Source organism: Xenopus laevis, chromosome 1L, assembly GCF_017654675.1.
Source record: "Xenopus laevis strain J_2021 chromosome 1L, Xenopus_laevis_v10.1, whole genome shotgun sequence".
In the NCBI taxonomy this organism is placed as follows: Eukaryota; Metazoa; Chordata; class Amphibia; order Anura; family Pipidae; genus Xenopus; species Xenopus laevis.
This window is the reverse complement of record NC_054371.1, coordinates 59538594-59558242: the sequence shown is the minus strand read 5'-3', so window position 1 is coordinate 59558242 and position 19649 is coordinate 59538594. Positions and strand designations below refer to the sequence as shown.

Here is a 19649-nt window from a genome sequence, read left to right as displayed (position 1 = left end):
TATATATATATTATACCATGATACACTATTAGACAATATGTTGGTAATGTAATAAAAATGCTAAATTTGCACCAGGCGCAGCAACCCATTAGATATTTGCTTTTAAATGGCTGATCAGTATATGCAGCCTAATGACTGTGGGTTGCTAGACCTGGTGTAAATATTTTAATACAGTAACCTCTATCTCTTCTGCCCTCAACACATTACATTGAGGTTTCAGGCAGGGCTCATTATAAGGTGAATTTTCCTTAATTTTATTTAAAAAACATGTTTTAAGCTACAAGTATTTTATAAATAGTCCTATTGCTGCAGAAGTGAGAAACAAGAAGAATGGCCGAGGCTTATATCATATGAGGCAACTGATCACTACCATTTTTAGCTGTAGTCAAGATCCAGGCAGTAGGTCACTTCCAGTTGCTATAATGTGCAACCACAGTTTATAGAGACCCTATATTAAAACTAAATATTGCATAAATTCCTTGAGAAGTATGTTGGGTATAACTTTACTTACATAGAGCTACTGTATAGGTATACATCAGTCCAATGCACTATATGACCTAGAGAGGTTGTGGGCTTAGTGTAGGATTCACAATAACAATTCTTTTAGGCAAAGAGACCCTTTAGTGCATCATGGCAGCTTCAAATATACAAGTTTACTTAGTAATGTGATGATAGGCATTGGGTCTGTGGAGAGTTGAGTCTGGATTATGTGGGTAAAGCGGAGTGGATACAGTTGGGCAATCTCAGTGATCTTCCCTGTGTATGAAGGCTAACAACACTGGACTCTTAGAAGCCGCAAGATCACAAATGCAGCTTCCATAGCTGCTCATCATAGGGACCAATCCGGTGATAGGGTCAACCACAGCTAAAATTGATGGGCCTATGGGAGGCCATATTGTCCAGTTTAATCTTCATGTAGGATCCAGACAATGCACAAGGCTTGGGGACCAGCGATGTTATTGGGGAGGCCACTGCAAATACCAAAAGCTCTTTTTTATAATGTGTGGTTAATGGATTTATTTCATGTTTAGGAGCTCATTATTATAAACTGTGGCACACATAGGATTATTTCTAGACTGCTGCATGCTCAGTGGGGGAATAAAGCAGAGGACAGAGACATAACTTTCCTTTACAACGAGTGATCGGTGGGGACTGGGGCAATGCGAGTTCAGAAATGACTGACAGATTGTGTTGGGCCATTCAGCTACAGAAACTGGTGCTGCACGTGGCTCAGTGACTGTGATAGGAAATGTACAGATCAGAACATGCTTTAGCTTTACACATGTTCTTGTACATGTTTAGCCTGGTCAGCACAGACTGTTTGACACAATAAACTGTACTGTCATAACACATACATTATAGTAGGTGTATCCCACCTGCAAGGTGTACGGTGCCTTAAACTGCACAAGTGCCTCGAAAATAAAAATCACAGACCGGCCTTATACAATGTATTTTGCACACACCAGACTGTATATATAGCTATGCAAGAGTGCAGAATATGGATATACACAAAATCTGTCTGAGGGATAGACAGATTCCTTCCTGCTTTCCCTGGACAATCCTGCAACTGCCATGCTGGAGAAGGAGGCGACCACTCATATGATTACACTAAAATACACGTTTCTACTATTATACTCTATGGACTAATGTGTGTAACATCTCAACAACACTGGAGGACACACACATTCCTATAGACTCGAGCCATTCTCTCAGCATCCATCTTTTAGGTGGGACAGAATAAACTGCAACGGTTAATATGCGGCATATTTATTTGTATCCTTTCTGCAACTTTCAACTCTGTTGTATATAGTTTTATGTGTTAAAATAGAGAAGTAAATATATAATAAAAAGTTTTATCTGTTTTAAAAAACAAAAGTTCCATTGTTTGAATAAGGTTTGATGAATTGGGATCAACATTGCCAATATCTAAATACCGGTACATCTCTAGGTGCATTTTATACTGTCACCAGACAAAGCAATGGCTCATGTTAGACACTCGGGGGTCTGACCAATGGGGGTTCCAGTGTCACTTACAGTCAATGGAATTCGGGAGTCACTGTTTTTGAATCAAGGACACACCATATTGCACATGCAAGCTATGAAGGTGTAAGGGTGTATGTAAGGAATAGAGATAATGACTTAACCTTGACTTAACAATAACCATTTTTTTTTAATCAACTTCCTGTAATAAAATTACCTGGTGTGCGGCGGCGTGGACGGCCGCCACGCCGCCGCGCTCCTGGTCCGGCGCCATCTTGATTCTTCTAGGGCGCACCTCTTAATGGTACAGGCGCTCGTATTGACGCTCGTTTTGGCGCTAATTTTGAATGTATATAAAGCCCATTCTGACCCCCAGCCAGTGCCCGTGATAGAATCTTGATTCTGGTGGTTCCTGAAGCCTTGTGCTGTCTGTTCCTGTGAAATTTGTATCTGTTATTCCGGTTTTGATCCCTGCCTGTTCCTGACTATTCTGATATCCGAATCCTGACCTTTGCCAGCATCTCGACTACTCTTTCTGCCTGACTCCATCTGTTTGATTACCCAGTTTGACCCTTGCCTGCCTGACGATTCTTGATATCTGCCTGCCTTGACCCTGCCTGTCTGACGATTCTCTTGCCTGCTCCATTTGTACCGTGACCTTCGGCCCAAAAGACTTTCTACCTGCCGTGCCCCTCTGCCAGCCAGAACTTCTCGCCTTGTACCCCTCGTTAAGTCCAGGTGGCACCCAAGTAAGCTGAGGGCTCCTCCCGAAGCCCAACGGTGGTCACACTACTGGTGAAGCCGAGCCGAGACCAGGGTACTTGGCACCTGTTCTGGTATTGGGTGCCGGCCGTGACACTTCCTCTGCCTTTCTTCTAAATAACTGTAAGCGTTGAGGACATGCAATGAATAATGTGTCCTTTAGTTTAATGACACTGACGTGATTATTCTTCCTGGAATCCTGAAAGAAGTGATGTTTAGAGGGGGGTGCATCCTGCCTTCTCTGATTGGCCACATGTAGACCTAGACAAACCAATCACAATAAGAAATGGCGTGAGGTTTTGCCAGTTTTGCCTACAGTTACTTTTTCTATTACATTGGTCCATTTATAGAAGTTGCTGGGTACAACCATGAGTATCATTCATTTCTTTCTATCTGCTTCTCACAATTATATGGGAATTATAGATGTATGGATGTTGCCCCAGATTCAATTAAGAGCTATACAGATAATTAATACATATTATTTAGTCTCTCATTCTACAGCATGCTTTTCAATGCGTTTAACCTGCCGTAAAGGGCATAGATGTGATAATTTCTGCAGATCAGATGCTTTCGTTATAAAATACGTTTATTGTTGTCTCTTCTCCGGAGCGTTTACATTGTGACTTAAGGTGGCAATAGACGTAACAATTACGATCTTTCTTAAAAAAAGATATTTCCAAGAAAGTTTGTTTGTTTCAATACACACGTGTAGAGCTGAATCGTCAGATATAAGATATAAAGCCTTCAAGGCACACGATCAAAAATTTCCGTCCAGCCCGATCGACCGATATTCAAGTCTTCTGCCGATATTGGTCGGCTCTTTTCCCACCATCCAAGCACCGAATATCGTACAAAAATTAGTTTTGTACAATATTATCTGTGTGTCTATTGCCACCATTAGGGATAAAGCTGCATAGTCATAGGACCTGACTGCAGCAACACATTGCCTTTACTTATCTTATCAGTGATTAGGGATCTAGGATTCTCTTAAGGAATTGGTCTTTTCCAGAAGGATTTGGATTCGCTGAATGCCTGGCCGAACCAAATCCGAATCCTTAAAATCATGTGACTTTTAGTCGCACAAACAAGGAAGTAAAATTTGTAACCGCAAACTGCGTGTGCGGTTCTCTTTCATCCTTCCTTGGCCTAATTTGCATATGTCAATTATCACATTGGGTTTGGTATTCGGACGAATCCTTCACAAATGATTTGGGATTCAGTGTTAATTGCATTTACAGGTCCGGACTGGGATTTATAATAGGCCCTGGCGATCCAAGTACACAAAGGCCCAAGCAGCCCCCACCAGCCCACTAAATAGTGACTGTCTATGGGAATTTACAGCAGCCCCTCTGGCATTTGCCAGAACCCAGTCCGGCCATAGCAACAATAAAGATCTTACCCTCCAGTTAGAAAGACATTGCAGTGTAAAGCCTACAGTACATGCCGACTGCATCCAATGATAGGAGAGCAGAAGCGCCAGTAAAATGAGATTCTATTGTATAGTTTTGTATCATCTGCAGGAATGGAAATATTGTTTTTTATACCTAATTGAAGGACACTAATTAAAAGACGATGGACAATGCATTGAACTCTAATTACAAATCGTAATGCACCTGGGACAGGACTGAATCATAAGTGACTTGATAAATAAAATAAGCCGCAATCATGGCTGCTTTTTTAATAAATGTATTTTATATTAAATCAATGCCCCCCCACACTACACACTAATGACCATTGTAACAGATTATCTTATATGTAATACTACGTGACTTCTAAACTTAAAGGAGAACTAAAACCTAACTAAAGAAGTAGCTAGAAATGTTGTACATTATGTTTTGGGTTTCTGTTTCAGCCCAAGGCAACCACAGCCCTTTAGCAGTAAAGATCTGTGTCTCCAAAGATGCCCCAGTAGCTCCCCATCTTCTTTTCTGCTGATTCACTGCACATGCTCTGTGCTGCTGTCACTTACTGAGCTTAGGGACCCACTCACAATATACAGTACACATAGAATAGAAAGGTCACGATATAAGGCTGATTAATAATTAATACCGATAATTACTACATGGCTGCACAGAAACCAGTGCAACTAGCATCAGAATTTAATAATCAGCCCTGTAGTATCAGCTTATATTACAGACAAACCTCATTTTCTGCTTGATAATTTGTGACGACCCCTAAGCTTAGCTTCTCAACAGCTGCTCAGAGCCCACTGAGCATGTGAGTGTCACAGACACTTTCCAAGATGGTGACCCCCTGTGACAAGTTTGAAGTCCTGGATTATTGCTGCTATTGAGATGCTGAAACTTTAGGCTGGTGCAATAAATTTAGTATATAAAATATGGCATTTTTAGACATATTTATTTTTAGGGTTTACTTCTACTTTAAATCTGACACCCGATAATGTTATTTTGTTGTTCTGACACTGGACTCTGCTGCCAGGGATAGAAGACTTCACCAATGAGCTTTGTGCCACAAAAGTGATACCTGGCCACAGAGCAGGAACCTTTATACAGGTCACAGAATTACAAGGAGTTCTAATATCCTTATTTTGTGAAGAAGTGAGTGTCCCTTTAATATTTAATTTAAAGGGGATAGTGGGAGTCAGTTTGGCCTAAACACTGTGCAAAATGTCAGAGTAGGATTTGTTATTTAGTAAAATGAGATAACTGGTCGTAGAGACTGAACCCTTTTGCACAGCACTGCACAGACACACAGACCAAGCTTTTTTTTTTTAACATGTTTATTATTTTTCATAAGTCAATAATGGAGCAGTACATAAAAAAAATTACAAAATATCGAATGTAGAAATATACAAATATAATAACACATGATAATCTTCATGAACAAACAGAAATCATCAAAATAAATCAAAACAAAATAAAAATTACATTAGAGCAAAGAAAAAAATACACGAAAGAAATAAAAAAAATGAAAGCACTTAGAACATTAAATGGGAAATAACGAGATAATATTTTGACTTTCAATTCCCGTGTTCAGATGACCTTATCAATCCCAATTAAGTCAGCAATTCCTTTTTGGGTTTCTCAAATAAATCTAGATATCTGGACCATAGACAATGAAAAGAACAGGAGGACTTTTCTGTCTCAAAATGAAATCTAAAAGCTTCTTGCAAGCACAACTGGCTTAGAGAAAGATCTTCCTTTAAGGCAGAGACTTCCTTCTGTATCCAATAAAGACACATACGTTTCCTCGTAGCATCCGTGAAGAGGTGTAATAAATTCAGAATCTCCTTCTCCAATTTCAAAGCTGAGTTGTCAAAAAAACCCTCAATTAAATCGAATGAAGCAAACGTTTGATTTTTTTTCTCTAGAGAAACCTTTCCAATCTCTCCCATAATTCAGAGATTAAAGGGCAGGACCAGAAGTAATGAAACATGTCCACATTCTCAGCCTCACATTTTGGGCAATAAGAGCAATTTTTAAGATTATCCACTTTTTTATAACAGGAACCACAACCCTTATGGATCAACTTTAAATGCTGTAGTCTCCAGTTTTCAGCTCCCAACCTCGTAATGTAACTCTTATGAGACTTAAAGGAGAACTATACCCTAAAAATAAATAAGGCTAAAAATGTCATATGTTATATACTGAACTTATTGCACCAGACTAAAGTTTCAGCCTGTCAATAGCAGCAATGATCCAGGACTTCAGACTTATCACAGGGGGTCACCATCTTGAAAAGTGTCTGTGACACTCACATGATCAGTGGGCTCTGAGCAGCTGTTGAGAAGCTAAGCTTAGGGGTCGTCACAAATTATCAAGCAGAAAATGAGGTTGGTCTGTAATACAAGTTGATGCTACAAGGCTAATTATTAAATTATAATGCTAGTTGCAATAGTTTCTATGCTGCCATGTAGTAATTATCTGTATTAATCACTAATCAGCCTTATATTGTGACATTTCGATTCTATGTGTACTGTATATTGTGAGTGATCCCTAAGCTCAGTAAGTGACAGCAGCACAGAGCATGTGCAGTGAATCAGCAGAAAAGAAGATGGGGAGCTACTGGGGCATCTTTGGAAGGATTGCGCCGCCCCAGCCCAGAGTGACTGAAACAACTCAGCAAGATGATTTAATGGTGTTGGAGAGTCGCCGTTACTAAGGTTCACTGGGCTGGGGGCGGCTTTGGGGAGCTTTTAGCTGATTATATTTCACGTGCAGCTTCTATTTACTGATACCGACATGTTCCTTTTTTTATAGCAACTTGTCAGTATCACTTTAATGCTGTTATGGTCCTATTTATCAACAGTCTCATTTTCAAGGTTTTCAAAACCACAACTAAACTCACTAAGCTGAATAATGTGCTAAAAAATGAAACCTCAAGTCCCAATTGATTTATAATGGTCCAATAGTATTAGTGCAGCTCCCACTGACTTCTATAGGACCTCGACAACTTTTAACTGGCAAAGTTTTGTAGTAGAGGTTTTTTGAGATTTGGTGAAAAAAACTCTAAATTTGATTAGTAAATGTCCTTAACATACTGATAATGGGTTGAGTTCAGAGAACCTCTTGTATTTGTCTGTACATACTGATTCTATATGATAGTGACTATGGACGCTAACCCTAAAAACTTGCAAACAGCTTGCAGAAGTAAAGCCTAAGGGGCAGATTCGCTAAAGGGCTAATTGTCGCCAGCGACTGCTTCGCACACATTGCCAGGTGCAAATTCGCTACCACTACGCTAATTCAATAATATGCAAAATTGCGCCCTGGGTTCCCCTGTGACCAGGACCGCAATCAGAAATCACAGGGCCCCATACGACAAAATTTCCTGGGCCCCCTGGGCTGCGCCCACTGCAAGCCCCACCTACAGGTCCGCTCCCCACCACACAGTAAAAAAACAAAAAAAATGTTGGTGGCTAGGGTTCCCACATGTTAATAAAAAAATAAAAAGATATTGGTGGTCAGGGACCCCCATTAAAAAATATTGGTAGCCAAATTTGGTGCCAGCCCCCCCCCCACATTATAAGAAAATTGGTGGCCAGGGCCCCTTAAACATCCATGCCTTCCCGAAGTCAGCAGCTCTCAGAAAGATGGGGGGCCTGGCTAATCAAGTGTGGCATTGCCGGGCCCCCCTTACCCTCAGGGGCCCCCTACAACTCTCCCCCCTGATGGCTGCCCTGCCTGTGACAAGTGAACGCTAGTGAATCTTCAGTATGAAATGCTCACACTGCCGAAGTAACGCTAGTGAAAAGTCGCCAGCGTTCGACGCCACGGGCGCAACTTTGCATATTAGTGAAGATGTGCTAGCGTTCATTTGTTTTAGTGAAAAATTTGTTTTAGTGAAAATTCGCTAGTGATCTTGCGCTCAGGTCAATTTGCATACGACGGGTAATTAAAAGTAGTATGAAGGTCTTTATTATAAATGTTGGTGCAAATACCTGAAGTTACAACTTTTTCTTACAAATGTCCAGGGAACCTTAATAAAGACAAGAGAGTTCATATAAAGCCCTACACATGAGCCCACTATATAGTGAATGTTCCATATGTTATGAAATGTCTGGAGAAAACCGGTTACCAAAAAAAAGTTTAAGTCAGGACTTTTGCAGGCAATTCCGCTTCAAAAAAGGAAAAGTCGCCAGCGTTTTTGGAACTTTAATGCATTTTCAGCACACAGGATATGATGTAAGTGACCAGGGTCGGACTGGGGGGCCCACCAGGACTGCTGTCCAGGGCCCCCCGCCCCCCTACTGTGATGCGCTGGCTTGTCGCGCATGTACAACGGTGGTGCTTGGCGCGCATGTGCAGTGACATCGCTCGGCATCACTCATCGCGCAGGCGGCGCTGTGTAGCGCCAGTAAAAAATTTTTTCTCCAAAACCAAAAATCTGGAGAGGGGGTCTGGCCCATGAGGGTTCGGGGGCCCACCGGGTTTTTTCCTGGTGTCCTGCCGGGCCAGTCCGACACTGTAAGTGACAGAAGATTGAGGAAGATCTAGATGCTTCTTAACAATTCGCCCGGTCTGAGGTGGCAAAGTAAACTCTGGTGAAAGTGGTAACGTTCAGTAAAATCCTCACTTTACTGAATTTTGCGGAGTAACGACCTTTCGACAGAGCGAAAAGTCGCATGGCAATAAAGTGCGAACGCTAGCGACGGTCTCTTACGCTATCGAATTAGCGCCTGTTAGTGAATTGCTGATGCCACTGCAGATGGTAATGCTGGAGAAAAGTCGCAAGCGTTAGCCACTTCACCCTTTAGTGAATCTGCCCTAACTGCTGTATAAGGGACTTTCTTAGTCTCATGGCGTATTACATATTTATTGCAAGAAGTGACTGTGAGCTCTCATGCTATTGGCTACAAGCAGATGGAACGGCCACAGTTGTACAAATAATTTGGGGGATAGAAAGAGACAGTCACATGCAGAATACTTTATCTGCAATTTAAATTAAATGGATTATTCAGCTTATTAACATTTTTAATAGAAATGAGGCCAAATCAGTTGCGTTTTCACAGCAGCAGTGACAGAGGTGCTTATAAGGAAAGTATACGGATGGGCGCACAAGGCCTCTGGCGAATAATGTGCCAGGAACAGGCAGTTTATCAAAAAGCTAAGGAAAATCATTAAAACATATTTACTGTATTACAGAGAGGTTTTTTTCCTCTTATGATCTCCATTAATTCAGTTAACATATTAAATTGTAACACAAGTTATGAGCAGTCTGCATGTGTTTCTCAGTTGATGATCTAGAGGAGACAACATAAAAGCAATTCACTTAAACAGCATCTCTCATCCATTCACTCCTGAAGCGATTGTCATTGTTACTGACAGAGGACACTAAATGAGGCTAATTAGACCGGTCATTTAATAGATGATAATGCCACAGTTAGATGTATTGCCGTAAGAACTAGGGATTTACCCAATCCACTATATTGGATTCAGCTGAACCCCTAAATCCTTTGTGAAAGATTTGCCCAAATACCGAACCCTAATTTGATTATGGAAATCAGTGAGGGAGAGGGAAAAGAGAGCTGTGTGTGCAGCATGCGACCAAAAAATGTTTCATTTCCTTGTTTTGTGACGAAAAGTCCCATGATTTTAAGTATTTGGTTTGGGCAGGCACAAGGATTCGGCCGAATCTTGCTGAAAAGTGCTGAATCCTGGTCTGAAAACCGTACATCCCTAGTAAGAACACAATGTATTAGTGCAGGGATGTAAAACGTTGCATCTAGAAAGCTCCAAATTAGGGAAAGGCCGTCTCCCATAGACTCCATTTATCCAAATAATCTTCATTTTTATTATTTGCTTTTTCTCTGTAGCTTGTACTTCATCCAAACTGAGATATAATTAACCCTTATTGGAGGCAAAACCCGCCTATTGGGTAAAGTATGTTAATCCAAATTATGGAAAGATTTGTTGTCCAGATAACCCCAGGTTCAGAGCATTCTGGATAACAGGTCCCATATCTGTACCTGTACCATACTGTACAGGGGTAGAAACAATGGCTGCTGAAACCTTACACCTCATTAGATCTCATGCCGAATCATGATACACAGGTAGAATGATTTATATATACGCTCAACATAATGACAGATAAGTACAATTTATATCTATATTTTTTCTGTTTATTATGCTTTCATTCTGCATTGCACTTCACACACATTGTTGAACATTTCCACTGTTGAACTGTCTAACAACCACTACTAACTAATCTCTTGCACTTCCCCGTGGGCACTGATTAATATGGAAGAGCAAAGCTATTTTGGGCAGGGCCCTCTTCACCTCTTGTATAAGTTACTGGCTGCTTTGAATGTAATTCAGTATGTTTAACGTATATATATATATATATATATATATATATATATATACATACACCCCTTTATCGTATAAATACGATATGTGTAGGTGCTTTATAAATACATGATAATAATGAAAATAGTTTCATTATCCAACTTCCAGTTAGATGACAGTAGAGGGAGGAAGGAGGGCTTCTTTAATACAGATGATTATGGGAAGGTATAAACAGCAACATGTTTTTATTAAAAATACAAAACGGCAAAAATATTTTTAATTAAAAGAAAACACAGAACACTTTCCAACACAAGAACAATTTATTGTTTTCTTTTTGACCCTTGCTGTATATTTCCCCCTTCAAAACAAATACATTTAAAATGCTCACAGATGATAATTGGAGCTGTTGTATGAAGGAGGCCACAAAGCACCCGCAGTCCTGTGTGACACTTGAGAAAGGTTCCTTGCTGACTCCAAACATGTTGTGTATTTTGGAATAAAAGTTTTGCAGCACAGCACTGCGGATGCTTTGTGGCCTCCTTCATACAACGTGTATTGATGAATCTTTTGGACTTTACGGTGGTACCTAATTAAGAAGGTGAGCCCACTTAATAAAAGTTAAGGGAAGCGCTGGGAAAATTGCATAGGATTGATTATTGGAGCACTTTTCAATGTCTTAGCAAAGCTTCACTTTAGGCTCAATATCTGGGGGATGACAGTTTTCTGTAAAAGACCATGGGCAGTTGGGGAGCTATTCACTCCTATAGAGAAGTAGTGACCAGACTTCTGATGCACAATCACAATCATTCACACACTGGAGATGAAACACAATAGGGATAATATCAACCACTCACATACTCTATGTACGTCGGCCTATGTAGTAACCAGAAAAGTAAAACGTCAGACGTCTTCATCTGGGATCATTCAGTCTTCATAGAAGAACTACACAAACACTTTCTCTTCAAGTATAGACTTCACTAGAACTGGATCTGCGCGTCCTTTGGTCGCCTTTTGCACTAAGCCAATTAGTTTGTTCATAATTTTATGGTTCCCTTGTCTAATTTCATTAACCTAAAAGAATAAAGAGCAACAGTTAGACGTCAGGATTGGCAAGAATACTGGAGGGCACAAGCAGTTACCCACACAACCCAATTGCTGCCATCTATACAGTATCCAGGGCACAGGCAAGGCTGGGAGAGAGGTGTAATGATAAGCAGTACTGGAAACCAAAATAAATACACAACACACCACTTTATTGGAGGAAAAGGTACATATATATAAATATACATACACTCGCAATTTGGAATAAAGCATTCCCAGGCCAGCACTCCCCTTAGTAAATCAAGTGACTTTATTTTTCACACAGTGCTGCAAAGTTTCGGTCTCTCTTGGGACCTTTTTCATCCTTTTTCAACCTGTTAGCAATAAGGTACACCTGAGCTAATGGACAAACCGAACACCTGTGCAGTTAACCTTTTGACAGCCACCGTCACATGTATGGCTATGAGTCTATTTGGCTCTTCACTGTCAAATGTATACAACCTGTAATGCTAATGAAGAGTCAGCGCATGGCTACTGTACAGATAAGCACAAGTAGGAACAAGCACTTTGTATATGGCCTATTAATGAGTGCAAATGTGTGCACATCTCTGCATCTAACATTAGCAACTGAGCAACTAATGTTAGCAATTTAGATATATTCAGGGTTGCTGCATTGATAAGAGGAAAGCAATCAGGGCTGGATTTGTGGGAAGGCCACCAAGGCCTGGGTTAGGCATCATTATTTTAAGGGCAGCATGCCGCTACTGCGTTTGTTCCCAGGGACATGGTACTTGGGGCACAAGAGATCTTTTATGCTCTTGCCCTGAGTCCCCAGTGCTCAACCCCCCATGCGCATACCTTTCTCCTGCGCATCAGTGATACTTGGGGTCTGGGAGAGAGGTAAGGAAAGCGGGCGCAGGAAGCGAGTCTCGGTTGGACGGGCCCAAAAGAGTCGGGACCCAATGGGTTTTTTCCCGGTGTCCCATCAGCCCAGTCTGACCCTGCCTTGGGGCGCCAGAGTAAGAAATCTAGACCTGCTGGTGATTGGTAATAAGTAAGAATTAGGAAAGCTGACGTATTAGGCTCATTTACCATTTATGCAGCAGGGCAGGTGGTGGCAGAAATGACTGAAGCTCAGGGATGACCAGGGGCTGCAAGGTGCCAGAGATCCCTGTACTTACTGCTTGACTATGGTTCCACATCACCTGACAATACAGGGTTCTCCACCTCCACAAACTTTCTCAACTGCTCATTACCAGCAACCACTTACTGAGCTCTTATCTGTATATAAATAAAGGGATATATGGGGATCAAAGAGGCATTGTACTGAGACATATGGCTGCCATGGCTGGTGGGAAAGGCTGAATGTAATATTCACTGACTGCAGGAACAGATTCAGCTCAGGGCACTTCCATGGGGGAAAGTAACATTTACATTTATGCAGCTGTACAATTGCAAAATACCTCCTTTTGGTGCCTGTTAACAATTCCTTGGCAAATCTCCTCTAACTGCATTCTGTCCTTCAGAAGTCCTAGATCCTTTTCCTCAACAATCTCTGCTGGAGTTTTTTCTCCTCCTCTGCAAAGTTCTTGGAACACCTAAAATTTAGAACAGAGATAAGTGTTTGAAGAGAGAGTGAGAGAGGCAAAACAAACAGAGCAAGAGAGAGAGAAGGGGACAGAGCAAGAAAAAGGGGCAGAGCAAGAGAGAGAGAGAGGCAGAGCAAGAGAGAGAGAGAGAGAGAGAGAGAGAGAGAGAGAGAGAGAGAGAGAGAGAGAGCAAGAGAGAGAGCAAGAGAGAGAGAGAGAGAGGCAGAGGCAGATGCAGAGCACAGTCATTAAATTAAGTCATGATCTTTCCTTCTGTGACTGATGTTTATGTCATTAAAGTGAGATTACAGTATTTCTAATGCATAATCTAACAATTGCCCTTGTGCTAATGAGACTACTGAAGAGACCTGATAAAGTAATTAAGATTTAGATTAAATAGGAAGAAACCTTAATTGCATTTTTTAGCATTAACCCAATTTGACCACGAGTTAGATAGATATAAAAAGAAAAGTAGTGAATTGTTTATTTGTTGGCCATACATAGGCAGATTTTGGTGCTCACACAGGAAAATCCCAAGGCCATTCTTTTACAGGCATCCTTCAGCAGACTTAGCATATTATGGGTAGGAGTTGTAGTTCAACAACAGCCGAAGGGCCAGAGGTTGGACTTGCCTGGTCGATATCACCTCTGCCACCCCTAATTTTGTGCACCTTAGGCTTGGGCCTTTGTGGCCTTTCAACAAATCCGGCCTGGGAGCACTGTCCCGGGGTATCAAGAAAGTTGGGGGGCACGGTAAAGTGATTTAACCTTTCCATCCCCAACAATTTGGGGCAGAACAGATCAATCAAAAATTATTTTTCTTTCCAAATATTTGTATATCCTGCACAATTCTCACATTTATATCACTAAATCAATATTTAGTCACATGGAGAGCATCCAGACTGCACTTATCTGGGGACAGAATTGAATTGAAGGCCCCATGAATGAGGAAAGCTTGGACTCCTGGATTTGTACCATTACCTTTTGGCCTCCTCACTGTGCTATGTAGCCTGGTGGTTTATGCCAGGCCCAAATAATTTTCCAACTACACACCACACTGCACGGCTCAATGGAAACCCTAAAATATATCCCGTACTAGAAACGGTCAGACCTACAAAAGAAACATCCTGATAAAGTTGTGGAATGCTTCCCTGCAACTGTGTTGTATGTGACCCCACTTTTGTCACTAGATCTCCCTATTTCATGCAACTCTTGCTACCTCACTTTTACCATATTTACCATATATGAGAATGCATAGAGTTGAAATCAAAATCTGGAGAAATGCTGATTTGAGATGAATATTGTGATTAATATGCAATTTAGACATGCCTTTTAGGTCCAATTCTCCACAACCCCATGGCATTTGAGTCTACCCCGAGAGGTCCACATCCTCAGCAAAAGGGTCACAAAACGATATCATAATCTGGTGACCACAATTCAACCACCATTTTTCTTAGTGTTTAGGACCTGGCAACAAGATCTGCTAATGCTTTTTATAGAGGAATGGGGCGTTTGTGCACAAAAAGTGTATCAATATCTAGTTGCAGCCAGGGACAGGCTCATCCAATTTAAGGTGCTTCACTGTCTATATACAGTATCGCTCCATTAGATCTTAGCTGTAAGCCAATTTAATGCATATGAGGTCTTGTGTCAGAAAGTAGCTAGATATTGGAATACAGTAATGCAATTTATTCTATACAAAACATTCCCTAAAATTCTGTCTCCCTAAATCTGCCCGTTAGGCATAGTTGATGATTTCAGGTGGCCATAGACGTAACAATTACAATCTTTCCTGGAAAAGATCTTTCCAAGAAGGATTGTTTATTTCAATACACACATGTAGAGCTGAATCATCAGTATTCAGGTAGAAACAATAGAATTATACCTGTATCTTACGATTCAGCACTTTCCATTGGCTGATGTTCGGGTGCCTTCAAAGACGCCCAATCAAAATTTTCCACCTGGGCCAAATGACAGGCCAGCTGATATCTAAGTCTTCTGCCGATTACGGTCGGCTTATCTGCCGCCATACACGCACCAAATATCGTACGAAAATTTGTTTCATACGATAATATTCAAGTGTGTAAGACAAGCTTTAGTCTCTAAACAATGCTCAACAGAGATCATGTTTTGGATCACTAAATTGTGGTTATTCTGGCTTCCTCCCACACAAACTTAGACATTGGTTAAATGGCTACTGCTCAAACTGACCATAGTATCAGAAAGTGACAGGGATCTTAAACCGTATGAGACTGATGAGAACGATGTAAAGTCTCTGTAAAGGGTTGCAGAACATGTTGATAATATAAAAATAATAATTTCATAAATGTACCAGAAGATAACCAGATGTAGAATGAGATTTTATTGCACGCCATCAAATCTTGTGGGATAGACGGATCACAGTCTGTTATGTAATGTAGCCCTTAGACTGCATGACACAGACAGTAATTTGTTTTAGAAAACACAATAAAGAGATTTACTATGCCTAAATCACATTTATTTCCCATCTAGTAGCTTCTAACCAATACAAATCTAGTCGAACTTTAAAATGTACTATTGTTTTATGCAATTAATTGTCCCATTAGTGTCCCAACAGAAGAACAGTTCCATTCCAGCATTGCCATGTTACTAAAGATAGGCACATAGATGCCAAACCTTATTATAAGAAATTGTTACATTACACAAAGGGGGTTATTTATCAAAGGTTGAATGTTATAGTTTTTTATACCTTGAATGAACTCACAACCGAATTGTATTTTATTTAAGAAAAAACTGGAATGGAAAAAACTAGATTTGAGTTGCGAAAGTCGAAAACTCTAATTAATAGGGTTTCCTGTGGGAAAACCCTCGCTCGAATTATTCGCGTTTCCATGCAAAATCCTCTGAAAAAGACTCGAACATCATGAAGGCTTTTAACATCTTTAAATGGTTTAAGGGATCTCTGCCACTAACTTCTACATGACCTTGACAGGTTTTAGAAGGTGTATTTTCAGATTTGAGCTATTTTCAGGGTCGGGATATAATAAATCTTGAAAAATGTTAGTTTTTTTAACCCTAAAACTTTGGACCGAAAAAAATCAACTTGAAAACTCAAATATCCACGGATATCACAACTCGACCCTTAATAAATAACCCCAAAAGTGTCTGCACAATTAAATATAGAAATGTCTATATATAAATGCAGATAGGTGGCTTGGCTTGTTCTTCAAAGAGATCCTTTATAGTGTTGCTATCCAACTGGCATCTCTAACAACAGAATCTAACATGATACTCTAACATGTGCGCCATGCCAATGAATCTCTACCATGGTAAATGAATGTATGACACACGACACTAAAAATACATGGGATGAATAATGCAAGATACATCTGAACTAAGCCGAGCAGACAAAAGCAATGCAAGCGGCACACTTATTAAGCTTTCTGGATTTGCACCAATAATGGATTTGGTCTGAAAGGGATTAAAGAGAAATTCAAATTGGTCTGGACAATAATCTTTTGTTATGACCGAAAGGACATGTAGTGGTATTATACTGGGTCATGTGCCAAGGTTGATTGGTGTTACGATCTTTCTTTGAGGTAGACAGATGGGTAAAGAAGTATTTGTCATGCTTGCTAGGAGAAATAACATGTGGGTGGATCCGGGAATGCAATGGAAACATCTCCTACAATATTTTTATGGCTATTATTAATAGTCCACTGTGTATTATGTTCTGCCCACCAAGATTCCATACAGTCAGCACTGCCTTAAGCACTTCATGATATCTAACACATTCTGAATTATTTATGCATTCTGAATAATGTAGCCTTGTCTGTAGTATTCGCTGCTAGTAACAGGATCTCTTGCTGTTATATGGCACTGACTCACAGTTGACATGTCCCTCCATACCCAAATGAACTGCTCTTATGGAAATCTAATCTAAAAGAAAAATAAGAGAAGATGCTGGGGCAGCATTGAAGCATGGCAGCATCGTTCAAGTATAATTTCCCCATCCAAAAGTCTATTGTGGATATTATAATTTAATTTTATAATATACAATTCTTGATTTTGAACAAAGTTCCAATTCTTGTTATCCTGCATGAGTTGTTTGAGAAAGCCCAGATGTCAGCACTCCCAAATGGTGTTATTAAAACCACCTTTGTTTCCAATATTCCATAGGAATTTTGGAACTTACTGGTACTTTATCAAGCTAACAAAGGACCAGTAAGGCCCAAAACCCTGCCATGCGATATGTGAAATAAAGGCGGTTTTAATATCACCATTTGGGAGTGCTGCAATCTCTATGGATTCATGATGGAAAACAAGGTGAACACATTTAGCTGCTGATGCATGCACCCCTCTAAAAGGTAATTCCTATCAAAAAGGTGCAGGATAATTGACTGGTTGTTCTACAAAGACCAGACGTCAGTTGGGATTGTAGTTTACCATTTGTCGAAGCAGACAAGCAGGAATTTGCTGGTTACATTTAGTGCTCTGAAAGCTCATAAAAGGATATACCCACTATCTTGTGTGAATGTAAGCATTGTATATATAATACAATGAATATCCTGTAAATTATATAGTAAATAAAGTACTCGCTCCTGTAAAATAATATAAGAATATTATAAGTTACCGAGGAGTTTCATGACCATGGTCCGAAGGCCAAGTGTTTTTATACAGGTTTATGGAACTCCGAGGTGACTGCTAATATCCTCATATATTGCAACAGGGGTACATTATTTATTATAATACACAAGTTTCAGTGCGACATGTGACAGAAATGACATCACTAAGCTCCGATGATAACCGATGACATCATTAAGCAAAGTTTATAAGGATAGAATTTACAGGATATTCATGGCTTGTGTGTATTGTATCCTTATAAATGGTGCTTAGTGATGTCATAGGCTATAATTAGAGCTTAGTGATGTCATTTCTGCTACATGACTCACTGAAACGTGTGTATTATAATAAAGTACCCCTCTTGCAAAATATGAGGATTTTAGTCATCATCTCGGAGTTCGATGACCTGTATAAAAGCACTCAGCCTTCCACATCTTGTTTTTATATAATCATGAAACTCCTCAATAACTTATAATATCCTGATATTTTACAATAGGGGTTACTTTATTCACTATATATATATAATAATAAAAATAAACATAATTAAAACAGTGTAACAATATACACTGCCAGTAAACATTTTTAATTAGAATTTAAACACTCATCAGTGCCTCATACAAAGAAGAATCAAAGCAGCCACCTATGGCAGTGATCCCAGCAGAAGAAACTCTGCGCACTGCACTAATAATCTTTCACTCCAACACTGCTGCATAAAATGGTCACAAATGAGGACCAGGTGGCTGTTTAACCTTCAAAATTCTATCCAATGAATCTCAAATAAGCTCACCAGGGTTAAGGGCATCACATTTAGCTTTCCTTTAGCTGCAAATAGTTATTGAAACAGTTTGGAAGTACGTCCATACCAGTGGATATGACACTTAAATACTAATCTAAATGAATTAGAATTACAGTCACTATGCAGGTCCCTAGCTTTAGAGAAGTGATCCCCAACAGTAGCTCGTGAGCAACATGTTGCTCCCCAACCTCTTGGATGTTACTCTCAGTGGCCTCAAAGCAGGTGCTTATTAATGAACTCCTGGCTTGGACACAAGTTTTGGTTGCATAAAAACTAGATGTACTGCCAACCAGAGCCTCCCATAGGCTGCCAGTCCACATAGGGACTACCAATAGCCAATAACAGCACTTACAGTATTTGGCACCACCAGGAACATTTTTCATGCTTGTGTTGCTCCCCAACTCTTTTTACATCTAAATGTTGCTCACAGGTGAAAAAGGTTGGGGACCCCTGCTTTAGAGGAAGTAGAACTCCCCAAACAAACCTAAACAACACTGGGAAAATATTTTCTTGCCACGTTGATAAGGTACAAAAATTTGTCATGTTGACCTAAAAGTCAAGTTCTTGCTAGCCCAAGCATGTTTTGTGCTTAAAGGGGACCTGTCACCTTAAGAAATAATTCCAAATCCTATTTGTCAAGCAAAATAATCTTTATTTATACTATATAATTTATTTAAATCTTGTTTCCTTCATTCTGGGAAATCATAATTAGAGCAGGGAGGCAGCTGCCATTTTGTGAACACTGTTATTAATGCAACTTTCATTATCTCAAAATCTCATTTCTGTGCCAGAATGGGGGATCTGATGGCAATCCCCCATGCACAGGCTACATAATTAGATGCTAAGGAGGGAGGGGGAATGTAGGGAGTGCTCTGACATCTAGGAAGTGCTGAATGGAAAGTGAAAGTAATTTCCTGCCCCACATCTATGCCTAAGGCATAGAGGAGGGACAGGCAATATATGATTGACAGATTTTTAAATGAGTTTACAACAGGTATGGAGGTTTTAATAAAAAAAAGAATTTGGATTTCATGTTTAATTTGAAAAGGACCTTAATTATACAGGTTTTTATGTCTGGGTTACAGGTCCACTTTAACAGGGGTTTCTGGGCTGCAAAATGATCCTTCAGTC

At 40.1% G+C, this 19649-nt stretch overlaps 1 protein-coding gene across 1 annotated transcript in view; it reads right to left on the bottom strand.

Annotated features, from left to right (window-relative positions):
- Positions 1 to 10796: 10796 nt before the first annotated feature.
- Positions 10797 to 19649, bottom strand: part of gatb.L (glutamyl-tRNA(Gln) amidotransferase, subunit B L homeolog) — a 59932-nt gene continuing 51079 nt past the window's right edge. Inside the window, exons 12-13 of the mRNA XM_018231408.2 lie at positions 12995 to 13129; positions 10797 to 11561 (exon numbers count right to left, since the gene is read on the bottom strand). Of these exons, the coding sequence (XP_018086897.1) occupies positions 11433 to 11561; positions 12995 to 13129 (264 nt within the window). The 3' untranslated portion in view covers positions 10797 to 11432. The remainder of the gene's footprint in view (positions 11562 to 12994; positions 13130 to 19649) is intronic.